At 41.7% G+C, this 21,459-nt stretch overlaps 1 protein-coding gene across 4 annotated transcripts in view; it reads left to right on the top strand.

Moving 5' to 3' along the window:
* The first annotated feature begins 3,200 nt into the window (after window positions 1–3,200).
* The window catches only part of DDI2 (DNA damage inducible 1 homolog 2), a 42,185-nt gene continuing 23,926 nt past the window's right edge, over window positions 3,201–21,459 (top strand). Inside the window, exons 1-5 of one of the 4 annotated variants that reach the window (XM_065936038.1) lie at window positions 3,201–3,501; window positions 11,442–11,571; window positions 14,208–14,444; window positions 16,211–16,337; window positions 19,965–20,092. In XM_065936038.1, the coding sequence (XP_065792110.1) occupies window positions 3,364–3,501; window positions 11,442–11,571; window positions 14,208–14,444; window positions 16,211–16,337; window positions 19,965–20,092 (760 nt within the window). In that variant the 5' untranslated portion in view covers window positions 3,201–3,363. The remainder of the gene's footprint in view (window positions 3,502–11,441; window positions 11,572–14,207; window positions 14,445–16,210; window positions 16,338–19,964; window positions 20,093–21,459) is intronic. The other 3 variants (XM_065936035.1, XM_065936034.1, XM_065936036.1) reach the window with 3 other exon arrangements.

Raw genomic sequence — 21,459 nt, 5'->3', positions numbered from 1 at the left:
GAAAGGGATGGAGGCAGGGATCAAGACCATCCCCAAGAAAAGGAAATGCAAAAAGGCAAAATGGTTGTCTGAGGAGGCCTTACACATAGCTGTGAAAATAAGAGAAGCAAAAGGCAAAGGAGAAAAGAAAAGATATACCCATTTGAATGCAGAGTTCCAAAGAAAAGCAAGGAGAGATAAGAAAGCTTTCCTCAGGGGTCAGTGCAAAGAAATAGAGGAAAACAATAGAATGGGAAAGACTAGAGATCTCTTCAAGAAAATTTGACATACCAAGGGAACATTTCATGTAAAGATGAGCCCAATAAAGGACAGAAATAGTATGGACCTAAAAGAATCAGAAGATATTAAGAAGAGGTGGCAAGAATACATAGAAGAATTATACAAAAAAGATCTTCGTGGCTCAGATAATCATGATGGTGTGATCACTCACCTAGAGCCAGACATCCTGGAATGTGGAGTCAAGTGGGTCTTAGGAAGCATCACTATGAACAAAACTAGTGGAGGTGATGGAATTCCAGTGGAGCTATTTCAAATCCTAAAAGATGATGCTTTGAAAGTGCTGCACTCAATATGCCAGCAAATTTGGAATTCAGCAGTGGCTACAGGACTTCCTGGAAAAGGTCAGTTTTCATTTCAATCCCAAAGGAAGGCAATGCCAAAGAATGCTCAAACTACCGCACAATTGCATTCATCTCACACGCTAACAAAGTAATGCTCAAAATTCTCCAAGCCAGGCTTCAGCAGTTTGTGAACCATGAACTTCCAGATGTTCAAACTGGATTTAGAAAAGGCAGAGGAACCAGAGATTAAATTGCCAACATCTGCTGGATCATCGAAAAAGCAAGAGAGTTCCAGAAAAAACATCTACTTCTGCTTTATTGACTATTCCAAAAGCTTTGACTGTGTGGATCACAACAAACTGTGGAAAATTCTTCAAGAGATGGGAATACCAGACCACCTGACCTGCCTCTTGAGAAATCTGTATGCAGGTCAGGAAGCAACAGTTAGAACTGGACATGGAACAACAGACTGGTTCCAAATCAGGAAAGGAGTACGTTAAAGCTGTATATCGTCACCCTGCTTATTTAACTTATATGCAGAGTACATTATGAGAAACGCTGGGCTGGATGAAGCACAAGCTGGAATCAAGATTGCTGGGAGAAATATCAATAATCTCAGATATGCAGATGATACCACCTTTATGGCAGAAAGTGAAGAAGAACTAAAGAGCCTTTTGATGAAAGTAAAAAAGTTGGCTTAAAACTCAACATTCAGAAAACAAAAATCATGGCATCTGGTCCCATCAGTTCATGGCAAATAGCTGGGGAAACAATGGAAACAGTGACAGACTTTTATCTTTTTGGGTCCAAAGTCACTGCAGATGGTGACTGCAGCCTTGAAATTAAAAGACACTTGCTCTTTGGAAGAAAAGTTATGACCAACCTGGACAGCATATTAAAAAGCAGAGACATTACTTTGCCAACAAAGGTCTGTCTAGTCAAAGCTATGGTTTTTGCAGTAGTCATGTATGAATGTGAGAGTTGGACTACAAAGAAAACTGAGTGCCGAAGAATTGATGCTTTTGAACTGTAGCGTTGGCGAAGACTCTTGAGAATCCCTTGGACTGCAAGGAGATCCAACCAGTCAATCCTAAAGGAAATCAATCCTGAATATTCATTGGAAGGACTGATGCTGAAGCTGAAACTCCAATACTTTGGCCACCTGATGCCAAGAACTTACTCATTTGAAAAGACCCTGAGCCTGGGAAAGATTGATGGTGGGAGGAGAAGGGGACGACAGAGGATGAGATGGTTGGATGACATCACTGACTCAATGGACATGAGTTTGAGTAAACTCCAGGAGTTGGTGATGGACAGGGAGGCCTGGCATGCTGCAGTTCATGAGGTCACAAAGAGTAGGATGCAACTGAGCAACTGAACTGTACTGAACTGAACTCCTCCAGGCTTCCTATCCTGTAAGAAAAATAAACTTTCACTTGTTTAAGTCATTGATAAGCTTTCTGTAGCTGATAAGGACCACTCTTCTTCACCCCACCCGCTTCTTCCACCTTCTGTCTTTATTTTCCACAGATAACCATCCTCCTCCTCTACAGAGAACCGTCTACAGCTGGTCTTTCGCTTACTTTCTTGCCCCCAAATCTACCCACACTTACCTGTATCCATACCCATCGTGATCCCTCTTCCCTTGCTTTATAATAGAAGAGCAGCGTGTCCCTACTGCATGGACAGGGGAGTGGTGGGGTAAATGGGGAGATGCCAATCTTGCATACATTGTGTCTTCCTCTTTGTTTTGGTATTCTGACTCATCCTCATGTTTTGGGCTTCTATTTCTCATCGGTTATGTGGCCTTAAATAGGCCATTAAAGTAGTACATATTTTATCCAGCGGATTCTCAGCTGTGCCCAATAAAGTTACTGCAGTGGTGCTGGGATTTGCCAGCGAAAGAGACAGTCCTCCTGAAGAGAAGGGAAACTATTCACGAGGCAGGGAGCCTAGGAGGAACTGAAAGTCACAGTGTGGCAGGGAGGAAAGAGTGCAGAAGGGGCTCAGGAGGCAGGGCTGAAGAGGAAGGCAGGGGCCAGTGAGCTGAGGTCCTATACGCAAGATAGGGTAATAATTGGTTTTAACCCTAATCATCATCATTAGAAGAAAAGCAAGCTCCCTGAGCCTCAATTTCTACGTTGGAAAATATGTCTTAGAACTATCTGCTTCATTGTCAGTCTCCATTATCAGCTTGCGATTTCCTTAAGGGCAAAGGCTTTTATTTTTACGCATTTCTGTACCCACGTGGATATTTGCCAACTGACACTCAATAAATGCCTGTTGGATGAATAAATGAGATTTTGGAGTCCTCCGCAGACGTTACTTATCAGGTCAAGTGATAAATACTTTTTCCTTTCTCCTCATCGTTTTCCGGGCCCGCATCCTTCTTCCCTCTCTCCTCCCAAGACCCCTCCAACCCTTTCCCGCTTCCCGCCTCCCCTTCCCAGCCCCGCCCCTTCGCTGAGCCGCGAAGGCGGAGCGGGCCAGGCGGGCTTTACGGCATCCGCGTTGCGGCGGGGCGGGGCGCCGGGCGGCCGGCGCGCTTGGCGGCAGCGGTGGGAGGCAGGCCGGCAGGCAGGCAGACGGAGTCGCAGGCGGGTGGTGGCGGCCGTGCTTGCTGGTGAGGGCGGGAGGGAGTGAGTCACTGAGCGTGTGTGAGGGAGGGAAGGAGCGAGCGGGCGGGCGGGCGAGCGAGCAACCCGCGCCGTCAGCCTGCAGCACCAGCCAGGCCCCGCCGCCGCCGCCGCCCCGTCGCTCCGCGCCGAGGCCGGGCCGAGCCGAGCTGGGTCGGGCCCGGGCCATGCTGCTCACCGTGTACTGTGTGCGGAGGGACCTCTCCGAGGTGACCTTTTCCCTCCAGGTCGACGCCGACTTTGAGCTGCACAACTTCCGCGCTCTGTGTGAGCTTGAGTCCGGCATTCCCGCGGCTGAGAGCCAGGTACGCTGGGCAGCGATCGGGGCCTCCCTGCGGAGCTAGCCCTCCCGCCTTGGGGCCTCACTCCCTCCCTTTGCTGCTGGTGAGGAATTGGGGGGGTGGAGGGGAAGCAGGATGGCCATTCCCAGCCCACCCCCGCATCCGGGAGAGAGCTGGAATCGGTAGCTGCCCCCACACACCCCGAGCTTGGGGTGGGGTGCTGGGGGAGGGAGCGGAGAACCTGACCGCATACGCACCCACTGCAGCCTGATAGGCGCGGACTGTGGGGCGCGTCCCACCTTCTGGCTCTTCGGCCCCTTCTCTAATTTCCTGAGTTTGGGGTGTCATCGCGGACCTAAGAAGAAGCCGTAGGTTTGCGAGAGTTTATACATCCTGCTTCCCCAACCAGAAATACCAGTTTAGATCTCTGTGGTAAATGTTCACCTGTTTTTTTTGGAGAGGGCTCCTGCCTAAGTAAACTTAATTTACCTTTAAATATAAAGATTTACGTTCCAAGTGAAAGGAAAAGTTTGAGACTTGCACCGCCTTGTTTTGAAGCCTTTGGAAATTCTCTTTTTCCCTGCCCCATGCGTTTCTGGTTAAATTATTATTTTTAAAGTAATTATTAGTTCATCTGAACTATTTCTTCAGGTGGTCTCTTCCTCCGTAGTGCGTCAAGATCCCTTTCTTTTAGATCCCAGTTCAGAGTCTGGGAGAGTTCAAAGCTGAGTACTTTATGAGGATATTTGCTTTAAAATGGGCCTCAATGTGATTGGGTTGTTTCATTTCCCTTAGCCTGCTGGAAAGAAATTCGACTGCTCTTACATTTTAAGCAAAGTAATTTATTCTCAAAAAATGCGTGTAGTCTGCCACCAAACAGAATTGGTGACTATAACTCCCTGGCCTTCACACTAAAACATATAAATCCTGACTTGATAAGTGGACCTTGAAGGACATAGTCTAAACATTAATAAAATTATAGAAGTTGTCCAAGGCCCTAGAAGGTAAATCTTGATTTCCTACTGCAATTATGAAATAGTTCCAAAAACTGTTGCCTCATTACAGCTTGTTCTGCCCTGTGTTATGGCAAACAAATGTGTCAATATTTTGTTCCGAAGTATGATTCCTTTACACTTTGAACTTTAGAACGTTGGCATAAGCTGAGTATCAGGAAAGACTTTATTTTGGGTCACAGTGTGTCACTCAAATTGACATTCTGGCAAAATATACAAAGTTATTGGTAAAAGGGATTTCTTGGAACTTCTAGAAAGGCATCCAGAAAAACTCAGGATCCAGTTCCTGTCAGTGAATCCCTCAGGTACAGAGCTACAAAACAGTTAAAGTGGGGAGGGAAAATCAACACAGATTTTTGAAGGTGGCTTTTTCAGTTGTTCTCTTCCCTCTGGCTGTTCTTTTACCTTGCTTACAATCACCAGTTGGTTAAGTGGACTATAAAAACGTAAATTGATTTTGTTGTTGGGCTTGGGAGAAGACAAAGATTGTGATTTCTGTATTCCTGCACTTTTTGAGATGACTGTAGCCAAAAATGTAAATAAATTGAAGAGAATGTCAGAGTGAAAGACGATTAATTGTGTGGTCAAGGCAGGCACTGTCCTGCCCGCGTGACAGGGTCGGAATACCTTACTAATTGACCTTTTAGGCTAAGTCCAAATTCTTTCTTATTCACTGTCAGTGTTTTGGCATTTACTTCCTTCCCAAGCCAAATTAGCATATGGAAACCTGGGCTCCAACCAGTGTTAAGCCTGCTGTGCGCAGCCAGTAAACAACTCCTGTTTTTCAAGTTTCTTCTGTTGGCTCCATTGTAACCCAACACAGTGTCTATTTTAGGTTGTCTGGTGGTCGGTTGTCTTTCAGTTGCTTGCCCATCAGGCAGGAACAGGATCCACCCTAGACACTTGAGTCATTTCCTTTCACCAAATCGTAATAGTAAACATCATTGTAGTTTTTATACACATACATATCATTCTCACTTACTTGGGGTATTCCCTTCTACTCCTTTGCCTCCCAGGGTTCTCCTCTGTTATTCACCTCCCCCTCCTCCCTCTCAAAGTTCTTCTGGTCTCTGTACCTTTACTGTTCTTATTTACCTTCTCTGTTCTCATTCCTTCACCTCCATTTCTGATCCCGTATCTAAAGGGAGTTTTTTTTCTTGTTCCTGACTGTTTCTTCCTGTCACTGTTTTCAGACCACTGGTCTGCAAACTTTTTTGCTTACGTATCCTTCTAAGTAAAATGTTTTGAAATATTCATCTTTGTGATACATATAACTAATCCATATGAACTAGTGGTATATGCATAATATGAATGCATGTATATTACATGTATGGATAATAGCTGTAAACATCAGTTATATACATGAAGTAATACCTTAGGTACAGTATAAACAGGCCCAGGATAGAATTTAAGGAAGGATAAACTAAAATAGAAATGAAAATTCTAATATTTTCTATTTTCTTCCGGCATCCTTGAAGAGCTATCTTGAATGTCTGACCCACATTAAGAATCACTGGTTTATAATTCAGTTTTTCAAGATTGGCATGGATTGTGCATGAGGGTACAGTGGGAAAGGGTGTTAATTTTTAACAGCTCTAGTCATTGTAGTAGTTATAATGCAGTGATAACAAATTTAGAATAGACACAATCTCTTTTTGTACATGTGATTAAAGCTGGGCATGTTCCATCTCTTAACACAAGTGTGGGCTTGGAAGCCAGGCATGGCCCTGTTTGATGCTTTGATGCAGACTTGGCTGGAGAAATTTCAAACATTTGTAGGAACTTAACTTCACTTGCAATTAATATCTTTGCATTTTTGAAACATTGTTATAATTTACCCATGTAGGTGGCGTGTGGTTAACAAAAAAAAGTGTGCAAGGTGTGTAAGTACTCTCAAATGAAAGGCATATTTAAATACCAAATAATAGCAGTAACTGTATGATCCTGGAAATGAAGCTGCACACAGCGCGTTCTGTGGTTTGTAAAACGCTATTTTAAACCAATAGAAACTGAAAATTTCTTTTGTAGCTGATTTGGGCATGCTTGTTTTCACAGGTAATTTTCATGTATTTCTTTTCTGTTAAATACTAGGTGTTCATTACAGAAAACTTGTAACATACATAAAAGGAGTAAGAAAAACACTATTATTTATTACCTTATAACTCAGATAGCTGCAGTTTATATCTTAGTATATTTTTTCCCTAAGCTTTTTTCTTCTTATATAGTTAAAATATATCTTTTAAACATATGGCCTGAACTGTAGTAAACAGTTTCATCCCTTTCATCCCTTTCATCCCTGTATAGTCAAAGTGCATTGTCAACATTTTCCCATAACAGTTCAATTTTTTTTCTTTCATTTTTTTTTTTTGACGGCACTGCATAGCATGTAGAAGTCTTAGTTCCACAACCAGGAATTGAATCTGTGCCCCGTGCAGTGGAAGCTCACGGTCTTAGCCACTAGGATGCCAGGGAAGCCCTTCCCATTAACATTCAAATCCTCACAATTTATCATTTTAATGGCCACATGATTTATCATCATATAGATGTATTACTATTTATTTAATAGCTTCCCTATTGCTGGGCATTTTAATTGGGGGCATTTCGATCAGTTTTGAATAACATTTCCATGGATACCTTTGTCCCCATTTCTGATTGTTTTCTTAGGATAAATTCTTAGATATGAAATTGCCAGATTTTTGAGAGGCTTTTAGTAACTGTTGCCAAATTATTTTCCAGAAGGGTTGTAAAAGTCAAGCTGACTGTTAACATAGGATAGTATGTGTAGATCACTTGGTATATAGTGCATTTTCAGTTAATGGTAGATAACTATTATGAGGCTGTTCAAATTTGATTCTAAGGGTTTTGTGGCTGTTGTATGATCCTTACTGCTAGAAATGTATTGTTATGATACCTGTTGATTGACTGAAGTCACTCATTCAGAGACCAGGAAACTGGAAACTGTTGACATCCTCCTTAAAGGTTCTGGAGTCATATTAATTAGTCTATCACTGAATGTTGGCTAAGATGAGAATTCAGTCTCCAGGGTGTCTACGCTGGAGTAAGTACCAAGAGTTGTGCCAGTTTTGGAGATTAAGGCTTGTAGCTATATAAATTTTCCTGTTGTACTTATAAATGGCAAAACTTGAATTTTGAGCCTTATAATCTTTAAGCTGCATATTATGAATGGTAGAAAGCATCACCAGTGCCATTATCAAAACTTGCTTTAACTGGTAGAAATTTGAAGCCATTGATCTCCTGGAGTCTCATATTAAGCTGAAAAATCATTCAGACTTATTCTGGGACGTCGGTTGCAGAATAATTGTTCCTTAGATTCTTAAACCTGTTTTAACAACAATAATAACAACAACAAAAGTTCATTGTGGCAGTTATAATTTCAGCTAAGCTACTATCTCATCTGTGCCCTTTGTACTTGAATGGTATACATCTGCTGCTTTGTCAGTATGAAGAATATTTGCTCCTTACCCACATTCTCCAGTCTAGTGTTTTTAAGAAATTGGAGCAGATAGCAGTCTTCCATATTTCATGTACACGTTTGAGGGTCGTGACTACCTGGATCTTATATTTTTATTGTTAGATCAGGCCACCTGCTTCTTAAATTATGTTGTCCACTGAGGAAAAACTGTTTAGCTAAACAGTGATGGATTGATGTATGGCATCTGTAAAATGGGAATCCAAAGAGTGAGGTGTTGCTAGTGGTCCTTTCTTCCTATTCAGGGCAAGGGGTACATTGGACAGTGGACGTGTTTTGATCCCCTGGTGAGTAGAGGCCTTTAGTGGTGCACATGTACGTGCTCAGTCATGTCCAACTCTTTGCGACCCCTTGGACTGTAGCCCTCCATGTTCCTCTGTCCATGGGATTTCCCAGGCAAGAATTCTGGGGTGGTTGCCATTTCCTCCTTCAGGGGATCTTCCCAACCAAGGGATCGAACCCGCATCTACTTTATCTCTGTGTTGGCAGGCAGATTGTTTGCCACTGAGCCAACTTTAGTGGTGATGGGTGGCTTAATAGCTCTTGGAAAGGTCACCCGGCTAATTCACAAGGCCACGTTGGACTTCTGTTTGGGGAAGTTGTGTGGTTCTAGGGAAGAGTGTGGCTGTAAAGTCAGGCAGATGTGGTCCCAGTCCCAGTTCTCTCAATAGTCTTGGAGCCTCAGGTCACTTAAACTGTCTATCAAATGAGACAGTTAATGTCTGTTTCATAAGATGGTTGTGAGACTTAGACAAGAGAATATGAAGATTAGGCGAGAAACTGTGAGGACCTAGTAAGATGCTGGCTCTGGTAGGAGCTCACCCAGTGATAGCTGTCTGCTGTTTTAATATGGCTTTCCATGGAGTATTTCCAGCCTGAAGAAAATTCATTAATCTTGTGGATTGGAGCATTCAGATTCTCCTGAGTTTGATTTCTTTGAGTAGATAAGTAAATGTTCTTTTATAAAAAGTGCAGTTAGAACCTGTTGACTGATTATGTGTCTCTAAATATACTGGTAGTTGAATTTCTGATCCTGGAAAATTGAATTTCTTACCCAATAGGCCTTAGGCCACTGGTGCCTCCATTATGGTTGCTTCACAAAGTTGAAGCCCCTCTGTTGGAACTGGCTGCATAACATTTCTCTTGATATGCTTCTTACTGCACACCTCAACCCAGGACACTTGTCACTTCAGATTTGTGGTTGTTTTTAAAGCAGTCCCAGAAGTTATAATATGACTCTCAGGTTGTATTGCAAACCATCTGTGTTGATTCTGCTGTACTTTTACTATGAGATACATGCTTAAGTGGGCTTCCCAGGAGGCTCAATAGTAAAGAATCCACCTGCCAGTGCAGGAGATGGAAGATGTGGGTTTTATCCCTGGGTTGAGAAGATCCCCTGGAGTAGGAAATGGCAGCCTGCTCTAGTATTCTTGCCTGGATAGAGAAGCCTGGGGGCTATGGACATCACTGAGCTACTGAGCAGAGTAGACAAGGTGCTTACTAAGTAAGGGAGTGTGAATAGGTTGATAGAATAACAGTTGCAATCTGTTGTAACATGTTTTAACTTCGCAAGTGAGGGTAAGAACTAACAATACTTTATTTAGTCCTGTACAGAACTTATAAAATAGAATTCAAGCTGCAAACTCTGCAAATCCTTCTTTTTGGCTCAACCCCGGAAGTATTTGATTTTGGAAGCAACTAAATTCAGTTTCTTCTATTTCTTGTGTAAGTGCAGATTCTGAGAGCAGATATGGCAGATCTTTTTTTTCTTTTTCTTCCAGTTTAAATCCTCTATTTTTCAGGTTCTGCGTCGGGCAGTTTTGCTCTGAGAGCTATGAGGACATGTGAGGAAACATTGTAAAACAGTAGTGTAGCAGAAAGACCAGGAAGGGACAGCTGTGTGTAGGTATGATTATCTGCCACAGCTACAGACCAACCGAGTGATGGGGGCCTTGTCAGAGTCAGGACAGAGCTCAGGTTCCTCGATTTACCAGTGGCCTCGTGGAAAGTGAATCATTAGGAAGAAAACCATTCAGAGCCTCTGTTTATTCTGAATACCTCTCTACGGAGTAGGTCATAATGCAGGGAGGCTGTTCCTTCATGGTAAAATCACAGTGTGTCCATTGTGTGTCTCTTGTTCTTTTCACAAGCCATTGTTCCATCTGTTTTTATGCTCTCAGACTTTCTTCAGTGTTGATTGCACATCATACAAATATTTTTATTATTGTACATCCCTGATCCTGTTTTCCATCTGTGTTTAATTATGCTTTTCTGAATTTCTTCCACTTTTATCTTCTACTCATAAACATAAGAGTGATAAAAATTTGAGGGTGGTTGAAGAGAAGGAAGAACTTGCTATTTGGAATCTCTCAGTCTTGCCACAGTGGGAGAGGATTTAAAGGTGGACACATGAGGGGTACTGTACTTGTGGTCCATTGGCTAAGACTCCCAGAGCAGAGGCCTGACTTCAGTCCTTGGTCAGGGAACTAGATCCCATTGGTGCCTCAACTAAGACCCAGCGCAACCAAACAAACAAAAAAATAAATGGACATGTGGAGATGTAATGTCTTGAAGGGTGACTGGAATGAATGCTGATCATGTTTTTGAAAGTTGCTAAGGGTAGATCTTAAAAGTTCTTATCGCAAGAGGAAAATTTTTATAACTCTGTGAGGTAACAGACGTTAACAAAATATATAGTGATCATTTTACATTACATACGTATATCAAATTGTCATGTGTACAACCAAAACTAATACAGTATTGTATGTCCATTATATCTCACTAAAACTTGTGATTGGGGAGTCAACATATTATTTAATAGTATTATAGTTATCATCCCTAGAACTAATCATTCCCATTTCCCTCTCTGCTAAATATTAAATCTAAAATTGTCTACCTCCCAAAGATCCATTTGTTCTTTAATTCAGCTAATACTTGGGCATTATTCCTCTTCCAGGCCCCTGTTCTAGGCATTTTAGATATGGTGAAAAAAGCAAAGTCTTTGTCCTCAGAGTATCTTACTTTTTCATAGGGCAGAGAGACCATGAAGAAATAATTGTACAATATGGGAAGTGAGGGTGTGTTTTAAGTAGGGTCATTAGAGAAGGACTCTGAAGGGGTAATGTTTGATCAGAAACCTTAAGGAAAAAAATAACCTGGGAAAGAACATTCCTCAGGTAAAGAGAACAACAAGTGAAACAGCCTTGAGGGGGAAGTTGCTGGTGTTATTTGAGGAACAGTAATCATGGTATGAGATGAGGTCGTGGGGGAGCCAGGGACCAAACTATTTGTTTGGGCCTTTACGGGAATGATTTTGGCTTTTATTCTAGGTGTGATGGGAAATCGTTGGAGGGTTTGAGCAGGGAGTGACACTCTCCACAGAAGAGGAAAACTGTGGTCTTTCTGTTCTGTGCTGCTAACTTCTCAGCGCTTTATACTGTTCAAATCTTTTCTGGTTGTAGATTGTCTACGCTGAAAGGCCTCTCACAGACAACCACAGATCACTGGCGTCTTACGGCTTAAAAGATGGCGATGTTGTGATTTTACGACAGAAGGAGAATGCAGACCCTCGACCTTCGGTGCAGTTCCCAAGTAAGGCAGCTTATAATGATTTCACAGCCCTGGCAGGCGTTAGTAGATAGCATAGTTCCAAGTCTTGGATTTGCCTTGGATTCAGACTACAAGGATACAAATCCTGACCGTGCTGCTTGCTTGCTGGGTAACTTTGGACAAGCTAACTTCTCTGAGTCCATTTCCTCATCTATAAGATGGGTGCTGTAGTTAACCACAACTCCTAGAGTTGATGGGAGAATAATGCATGTGAAACCTTCAGCACAGAGCAAGCCCTCTCAGTAAACGTTAGGTTCTGTTTTTATCAGCCATCATTTTATCCCGGGGAAGGACTTGAGAGGCTGCAGGTGCCTGTGCTTCATGGCTGACTTTTGCTGCTTTGTGTTTGGCCGTCAGTGACAGGCCTTTGCTGGGCATTTTACAGTCAGCCAGGCACTTGCACCCGCATTTCATACCATAGTTGTAATAGGAGAAAAGATATCTCTTGACAACTTCTTAACCATTAGCAGATGAAGCTCTGATTTTTAAATAATCATTTCCAAAGTTGCTTAGCTAGTAAGTGACAGCACAGGATTTAAAACTTGGTGCTTTCTCCATTACTCTGAGCCTTATGAACATTAAGCAGTTGGACCACCAAGTTCTGTTTTTTTCCCACCAGCTTTGTTAATCATGAAAAAGAAGCTGTTATTTGTTTTAGACACTACACCTAGAATCTGTGCATTGCAAATTAGGAAGTTTCCATGTCCTTGAAATAGTGTGCAGAGTTATGTGTATATCTGTGCATTTGATGAGGAGATGGCCCATAACTTACTTCAGATTCTCAAAGTTTAGGTGTCTGGGTGATGAAAGACTCCAGTTTAGAACACAGTGCTTCCATTCAGCCTGAAACTGGAGCTATGAGAGACCGTCAAGTCCTATTACTTTCATTTCTGAATTATGTTATTCCCTGGGGGTTACTGTTAAACTTTAGAAAGAGAAGTGATTGAGATACGCCTGTCAGTCAAACCCAAATCTTCCTCTGGTCAATTTGGTGAAATTGTTAGTTTTGGAGATTCACTGTTTTTTGTTTTTCCTGATTGTGCCACAGGATCAAGAGAAGCTGCTAGATGGGGGAGGGGAGGCAGTCTGGTCTATAACATAGACAGGTTTTTTCAAAATTATTCTGAAGTGAGTGGACTCTCAAGATAACAGAGTTGAGATGAAAATTTCTCAACCCATAAGGAGGACCCACCCAACCATGTATGTTTTGCTCGTTGACCTAGATTAGCTACTGCACAAAGATCATCTTATGCACTTCACTTTTTTCATTGGCTCAGAGTTCATGTGCATGTATACATACACACACACCCACTGCCCACTGAGGTCTGTTTGACAAAACGTGCCTAGTTGAACCCGTGCTAAGAGGCTGAAACTTTACACATGGGTATAAGCGTTCCCTTTTTCTAGTTGCAGTCCAAAAGTATTCAGGACAGCCCCAGACTTGGAACAGGTGCAGTCATCAGATACATTTTAGGGTTGAAGAAATGTGGGTTCACTCAGTCTTAGCCCATCATTCTGGCTACATACTTGGGTTCTGTGTTTATTTGTTTTCTTTTCCCTATTTAATAATACAGCTCTTTTTTTTTTCCAATAGCAGCTTTATTGAGATATCATTCACTACCACACAGTTCACTTGTTTAAAGGGTGCAATTCATGATTTTTAGTATATTCAGAATTGTGCATCCATCACTATGATCACTTTTAGCACATTTTCATCATCTTTACAAAAAACTGTGTACCCATTAGCAGTCATTCCCCATCTGCCCTCACACCTCCTGGCCCTCAGCAACCATCAATCTACTTTCTGTCTGCGTATTTTCCTATTCTGGACATTTCACAAATGGAATCATACAATATGTGGGTCCTTTGGGTAAAGCTCCCTTTTATTTTTCTTTCATTTTAATAAGGTCAGCTCACCCTGGAGTATGGAACCTGGGGTGTGGGCTGTGAACCTGTGAAATCTTTCGGTGTGCTCAGCACTGAGAACCTGTGCGGTTCCTTTTCTTCTTTTTTTCTCTTCCGTGAAATGATTACACCCACTGGCTCCCCGGGGTATGAGAAGAGTTAGCAGTGAAGCACAGATGAAAGCATAAATTCAAAGCACTAATATGTGTAGCACATACTTGTAGAAGTTAACATCTAACATTCATTTGCTATATATAGTATTCTTTACCCAGGATGTCAGGGCTTTTTGAAGCATATGTCAAAGCAGACTAGGATTTTTCTTAAGAACCACATTCAGATTTACGTGGCTATATTTGAGACTGACTTTGATTTTTTTTTTTCTTTTTTTTTAAGACATGAGTAAGTAAAAACTTTACTATCCTGGGATATTTTATCAACCCCAAATTTGAGATGATTACCATTGTCTCCTTATCCCTACCACCTCCCAAACCCCTGTTTTTCTCTTTCTATTCTTTCCTACCTGTTCAGTCTTGGACTGCAGTCTTTATATTCAAAGTCAGCGTGAGAAAGAACCAAGGAAAGGGCATTCAGAATGTCTGTGGTTACCATCTGCTACTAATACATACCACGTATGTGCAAATTGGCTGCTTCCTTCAAATACTTGTTCTTATGGAGTCATTTGAAGTAAACTTTGAATCAATTCTCCCCAACAGACTTACCCCGAATAGACTTCCGTAGCATAGCTGTGCCTGGCACGTCAAACACCCGGCAGCGCCAGCCACCAGGAGTACAGCAGTCCCACTCAGCTCCTGGAGAAATAGCCTCATCTCCTCAGGGCTTGGACAATCCAGCCTTGCTCCGAGACATGTTGCTGGCCAACCCCCATGAGCTGTCCTTGCTGAAGGAACGCAATCCACCCTTGGCAGACGCTCTGCTCAGTGGAGATCTTGGTAAGCTTATAAAATTGGAAGGCCGTCAAGCTGACCTGAGGCAAGTAGTTTCACAGCAAATGGGGAGAAATTCAGGCAACTGGTCTGTTCAGCCCACTGAGTCACATGACTTCTTGAACATATCAGTTGGTCTGTGAGAGGTAAATTAGTGCTGCTGTCAAAGACTGGTTAGTTGGCAATAGTGACAGAACTTTAAGGGTATCTAGAATTCTGAAACCCCACTCAACCAGTCCCCTTTGTTCCTCTTTTTTTTTTCTTTCCCTGATTATTTTAGCAGCATATAACCCAGGTACAGATCTTTTTAAATTGGAGAATAGGTGATTTACAATATTGCTTTAGTTTCAGGTGTACTGCATAGTGATTCAAGAGATTTTAGTTTGTTTTTGTGGGGGGTTTTTTTTGTTTTTTTGCAGATGCTATTTGTAATAGCCAGGTATTGGTATTTCGGTCTGTTTCGTTAGACCCTCAGTTAAAGAGAGTACCAGTTAACCAGCCGATGCCAGATGAAATGATTTTAGTTCAAGGAAAACAGATCCGGTGGCATCAGCCTGTATGGCAGAATGCAACCCCTTTATTCCCATTCACCCCAAATTTAATGATAGTGGGACTGTCACCAACTGTCCAAAAGTTTATTTGGAGCTGTATTTGAGCCATTCCTGTATTTAACAGAACAGTCATTTTTAGTCATCTTTATGACAGTTTTCTCTGTAGATTTCTCCAGTTTTACTTATGGGTTTGTAAAACCCTACTGATTAAATTTTAGAACAAACAGACACTTAATGACTCAGTCCTCAGTAACCATTTTTAAAGTTTAGGTAATATTTCCCTATAAAGAAATACTTATAAGCATACAGTTGATTGAGTTTTGATAAATTAATGTAACCAGCACCCTAGTCAAAATATAAAACATTTCTGTCACCTCTGAAAGCTCCATTATGTTTTCTTCTAAGTCAGTTTCCACCTCTTATTGGCCCCCTCTATTCTTATACTTATCATGGGTCAGTTTTTTCCTAATTTTTATTTTGATATAAATGGAATCATATCTTATGTCCTTCCTTGTGTCAAGCTTTTTTCACTCAACTTGGTGTTTTTTAGATTCATCCATGCTGTGTGTATTAGTTCATATGACCATTATCTTGGTTTCTTTAATTTCTTTTGCAGCATATCTAATTGCCAAAGACCATGATGATGGCACTTTTACATTTATGCATTTGAATGTACTCACTTCTAAGAAATATCAAATAAAGGTGGTTCTTGTAACATACATCTTATCGCAAGCAGTGTTTTCTCTTTACTGATTTTTCTGCTTAGAATCCATCAGGTAATACAGATAGGCTAACAGTAGTTTGCTTATAATTTACCTGCTTTAAAGCAGAGAGTATGAAACTAGAAAACGAAAAGAGGGACGGTAATGCTCTATTTTATTTCTAGGTAATAGGATAATATAGGTGGGAAGAGGGGAGGGGAGGGTCATCTATCTGCCACACTGAGGGTCATTCTCCACTGATTTAAACTGAAAAGTCATCATCTCTGAGATGGTGTTTGCAAATACTTTATTTCTTTACACTAAATTTAGGTAAAAAAGTAATCTTTGCCTCCAAGAATAGAAAGTAAACATTAATTGCTAATCTTAAATGATTTTTAGTCATCCTTTCTACATCTTTTACAGTTGTATCTTGAGAAATTGTTTGATGTGGAAAAGTACTAATAAAGAAAATATAATGATTCTTAAGATCACCACCACCACCCCCTGCCCGTTCTTGCAGAGAGATTTTCTAGGGTCCTGGTGGAGCAGCAACAGGACCGAGCCCGGAGAGAGCAAGAAAGGATTCGTCTCTTTTCTGCGGACCCTTTTGATCTTGAAGCTCAGGCAAAGATAGAAGAAGATATAAGGTAATAACTCCTTCACCCAAAGAGCAAGATTTAGAGAATCCAGATTTCCCAAACTGCAGGTGATCTTCTATTCTTTGGGCATCTGCTTTGAGGTGGATTGCTTACTTTGTATTTATGCAAAACCTACTGAAACAGTAGGTTCAATCTTCTGGTTTATTCGCTCTTCTTCCATTTTCCTTGCATTTTGATTCAACTTTACAAAGGTACAGCTACCTAACTTAATGACTTTCTCTTCTAAAATTTTAATAAAGATTCCCTGACTTGGAGACTTTCCTGGAGGTCCTGTGGTTAAGACCCAGCACTTCCACCGCAGGGGGCACAGGTTTACTCCCTGGTCGAGGAACTAAGATCTTGCATGCTGCACACAGCACTGAAAGCATAAAAATGACTCCCCGACTAACCCACAGCATGTTATTAAGGCAACTCCACCGATGCCTCGAGGACTGAGCAGAAGTCCCCAGTTTGGTGAGACTAGTGGGCTGGCTACTCAGCCTCACTGGGCGCTCCTTAAACATAACATGTAAGCCCTGATTAAATCCAGGACTTGGACATAATTGGATTAGAGAGAACTGTGCAAAAAGAAACCTTACTGTCCTAAGTCTGAAACTTCCACAGTTCTTGTGCTGGCCTCAGCAGGTAAAATGACAGCAGGACTCATTTCCAGCTCCACATTCCTGATGCTGTGGTTCTCATCTGGGGCAACATTAAAGTCATAGGAGAAGCTCTTAAAAATACAGGTGCTTGGGCTTTACTCCCCAATCTGATGAATCAGAATCTTAAGGTGTGGGACCTAAAAAGGCCCAAGGATGCTAATGCTCACCTTGGTCCCCTTCCTGGTCTCAAGCAGGGTGCTGTTCAGTCAGTCCCTAGAATAAAAGAGCAGCTGCTTTCTCCCGTCCCAGATTCAGTTTTTATTGCTAATTGAAGGCCATAGTATGACTAAGAACAGTGTAACTGTAACAGGACTACTCTTAGGGGCCTGATCATCATCTTTGGTTACTTAAAAGAAGCCTTAAAAAAAAAAAAAAAAGAGCCTGACTTGGTCACTGTCAGCTTGGAAGTCAAATAAAGGTTTTCTTATTTCTCTGAGTACCTTTGAAACCAAAGAAATGTAAATACGCCAGAATCTGTTAACAGCCCTAAGCCATTCCCTGTGTTCTTGTTTGTATAAGCGTTCCCATTAACTGTATCAGATATTATCAACTATCTCACGAATTAAATCTGTGCAGAGAAATGGCAAGATGTTTGTGTTTTCTGAACTAGATCACATTGCAGTTGTAAGGGAACCTGACATAACTCCTCTCGGGGCAGTTGCATTCAAGCCAGGAAAGTGGGGGTGGGTGCGGAGAGCGAGGAGCATCACAGCCAATCCATGACACGGAGATGTTGGAGAAGTGCGGTGAGGCACATTCACATGGCTCATGTTTCTTCCCGGCGGTGGGGGGGGAGGCGAGGGACTGGGACCAAGCACGTCTTCTTTTAAAGGAGAAAACCTTGTGTCCGTGAAGTGACACAGAGCCTAGGGTAGCCAAAGTAACGAGTATTATTTCAGGCAGTTTTTTTTGTTGAAACTCACCCTGGTTGGAGTCAATGTAAAGTTAGGAGTGCACAACTAATTTAAGGGGTTTTTTTGTTTCGTTGATTTTTTTTAATTGGAGTATAATTACTTTACAATGTTGTGTTAGTTTCCACTGTACAACGAAGCAAATCAGCTGTATGTATACATATATCCTTCCCTCTTGGACCGCCCTCCCTCCTACCCATCCCTCCTCTCTAGGTCACCACAGAGCACTGAGCTGAGCTCCCTGCACTATACAGCAGGTTTCCAGCAGGTTCCCACTAGCTGTATGTTTTACACATGGCATTACACAGATGTCAATCCCAATGTCCCAGTTCCTCCCACCCTCCCTTTCCCCCACTGTGTCCACATGTTCATTCTCTATATCCGTGTCTCTGTTCTTGCCCTGCAAATAGGTTCATCTGTACCATTTTTCTGAATTTCACATATATGTATTAATAAGGCAATAAATTTAGTTATGTGACCTAGGAGAAAAGCTATGTAACTGTGTTAAATGCCTATGGCAGTTTAATTTGGTGTGCCACGCCAGTGGTTACACAGGGTACATGTACATTGAGGTATATAGTAGCTTTCCTATTTGCCTGACCAAAAAAATTTACTTTGACTTTCTAAGAAGTTTAATATTTTATTACAGACTGTCTGGTAAAACTGTCAATGCAGTTAAGCGAGAGTATTATTTCAAAAGGGACAAGCACTGCAGTCTAGAATGTGCATGCATGCTCAGTCACTTAGCCGAGTTCGACTCGTGTGACCACATGGACTATAGCCTGCCAGGCTCCTCTGTCCATGGGGTTTCCCAGGCAAGAGTACTGGGGGGAGTTGCTGTTTCCTCCTCCAGGGGATCTTCCCGACCCAAGAATCGAACCCTTGTCTCCGGTGGCTCATGCATTGGCTGGTGTTTTCTTTACCACTGAGCCCCCTGGGAAGCACAGTCAAGAGTAGAGGTCAGCAAACTTTTTTCCATGAGGAGACAGATAGTATTTTAGGCTTTGCAGCCCATGCAGTCTCTTGTCAGGAGCACGCAGTTCTGCCAGTGCAGTATGAAAGGAGCTGTGTATAGTAAGACAGTATGTAAATGAATAGTGTGATTGTGTTCCCACAAAGACAGTAGGCTGGGGACTTGCCTGGTGGTCCAGTGGTTAAGACTTCGCCTTCCCATGCAGGTGTGCAGGTTCAGTCCCTGGTTAGGAAGCTAAGATCCCACATCCTCAGGGTCAAAAAAACAAAACATAAAACAGAGGAAATGTTGTAGCAAATTCAATTAAAAAAAAAAAAAAAACTTTAAAAATGATCCACATCAAAAAACTTAAAAAAAAAAGAATTGGGAATGAAGACCTTAGATGTTAGAGTAAGCTGGAACTCCTTCTTATTTGCTTTTCTCATGTTAGAATGCATTCCATTTTTGAAGAAATGTTTTGATGGACTGGGTGAAATATAATTTATACAGCTGTGTATAGTTTTTTAACAGGTAGCCAAGTAGGTAGATGTTTTTGAGCATCTGCCCTTAGCATTGTATGCTAGATGCTTCATACCTCTCAGCAGTCCTACAATAGAAATCATTGTCCTCATTTCACAGATTAGAAACCCAGACTTGGAAATTAAACAACAGATGCAATTCAAGCAGTTGAAACACCTGTATATTATATTTGTAAACTATTTTTAATGCAATGGATGTAGGAAATGTACCCAGATACCCATTAAACCCTCAGCTTAAATTGGAACATTGGTAAAATTCTAACCTACAGGATGAAGCAGGTTGTGACCCTTGCTTACCAGTTTATTTTCCTATTTCTGAACTTGTAAAGGGAACAAAATTGTTTTTACATGAAGGTAATTTGTATGCCTTTAGATATTCTGTCAATGATGTATCTCACTTCCTCCTACTAGATCACACATTTCAGGGTAAAGCACCAATTGTCTTTTCCATGACTGAGCCGCTATAGTTGGAGCATATGATATGTACAAATGTTTTTAATACTGTGACTTTGAAACAGATTTGTCTTCATGGAAACAGTGCAATTAGTATACCTGGTTTTGATTTGTTACAGGCAACAGAACATTGAGGAAAACATGACAATAGCCATGGAAGAGGCTCCGGAAAGTTTTGGCCAAGTAGTGATGCTTTATATTAACTGCAAAGTGAATGGACATCCTGTGAAAGCCTTTGTTGACTCAGGTGCCATCTCTGTCGTTTTTGTTTCTTTGTCTCTACATCCAGCATTCTGACCTGACGCAGGGAGAAGGGGAGACTGGTGTCTGTATTCCTTTGTATACCTAACTAACAAACCCAAGGGCTTTTGTTTCACTTGCCAATTTTTTCTTTGTAGTAGGTTTCTCTTTAATTATTTCTTAACCAGTTTTGTATTTTGCAATGTCTTCTTTATCTTCTTACCTTCCCGTACTTGGCATCCTGATTTGTAGGATGCCTCTGTAAAATATTGGAGAATAACTGGGTTTAAAATAAGGAACTATAAGGAAGTGTGTAGAGGTCAAGCAGATATTTGAGCTTAGTCTGTGTGCCAACACTTTACTGTGAGCTGTGAGGAATATAAGGGTATATGGGGCATGGCTCTTGCCCTTAAAGAACTTAATACCCAGGAGCGAGGAGTTCCCCACTTGAGGATTCAGATACTGCCTGTACTAAGTGGCACCTTTCCTCTCAGTAACAACTCGCTGCGTTTTAGTAAGACCACACAGAGCAGCACCATGTGTGTGTCAGGTGGTCTTCTGCCCTCATTCCGGGTATCTCACTTGAGGCTGTAAGTTAGGGTATGTTCCTAGCATAGTAAAAACCCCTGCTCAAGTAGGTTTTCCTCCGCTTGTCCATCCACAAAATACCTGAACGCATGCTGGGTTTCAGGTGTATACCTTCTTGGGAGGAGTTAATCTGCTGATTATTCAATTTTTAAAATGTTTATGAAGTGCTGAGTGCTTGGGGGTAAGACTGGAGTTTCATAGGCCTCCTATGAGTGAGAGACAAATTCCTAAGAGCCCCTGAGGTAACACTTGGCATTTATTGAGCCCCTACGATGTGCCAAGCACCATGCTGGGTGCTTGATGTATATCATCTTCCATTTTGTTTATTCCTCTTCTTACGCCTATGAACTATGTTCTGTTACCTCTATTTTACAGATGAGGAAACTTGTAGACATAGACAGGCGAAGCCAGTCTTCCAGGTGTACACAGTTCATGAGTAGTAGGCTTTGGGTAACACCCCAGATCTACCTGAAGCCAGAACTCTAAACCACTGTGTAAAAATCGAGTGCATCTTGGATGAACATAAAGACCACATTCTCACTCTGACTGGGGTGCTCAGGTGTTGACTTGAGCCTTGAGGAAAGACAGGAGAGCGGTGCAAGGGACCCTTGTCATTTTGGGTTTGCAGACTTTACATCAGTAACTAGCTTTTGTGGAGTGAGGAAGGAAGAAAAAACAAGAACAGCCTTCCTAAAATCCCTTTTCCTTCATTATTTCTGGACCTTTGTGATGCTAACATTCCTCGAATGCCAAAGAACTTTTAACTGCCCATAAAGTGTAAGTTAT

This window comes from Muntiacus reevesi, chromosome 5 (genome assembly GCF_963930625.1).
Source record: "Muntiacus reevesi chromosome 5, mMunRee1.1, whole genome shotgun sequence".
Lineage (NCBI taxonomy): Eukaryota > Metazoa > Chordata > Mammalia > Artiodactyla > Cervidae > Muntiacus > Muntiacus reevesi.
The sequence above is the reverse complement of the archived record's forward strand: the minus strand, read 5'-3'. Positions and strand labels throughout refer to the sequence as shown.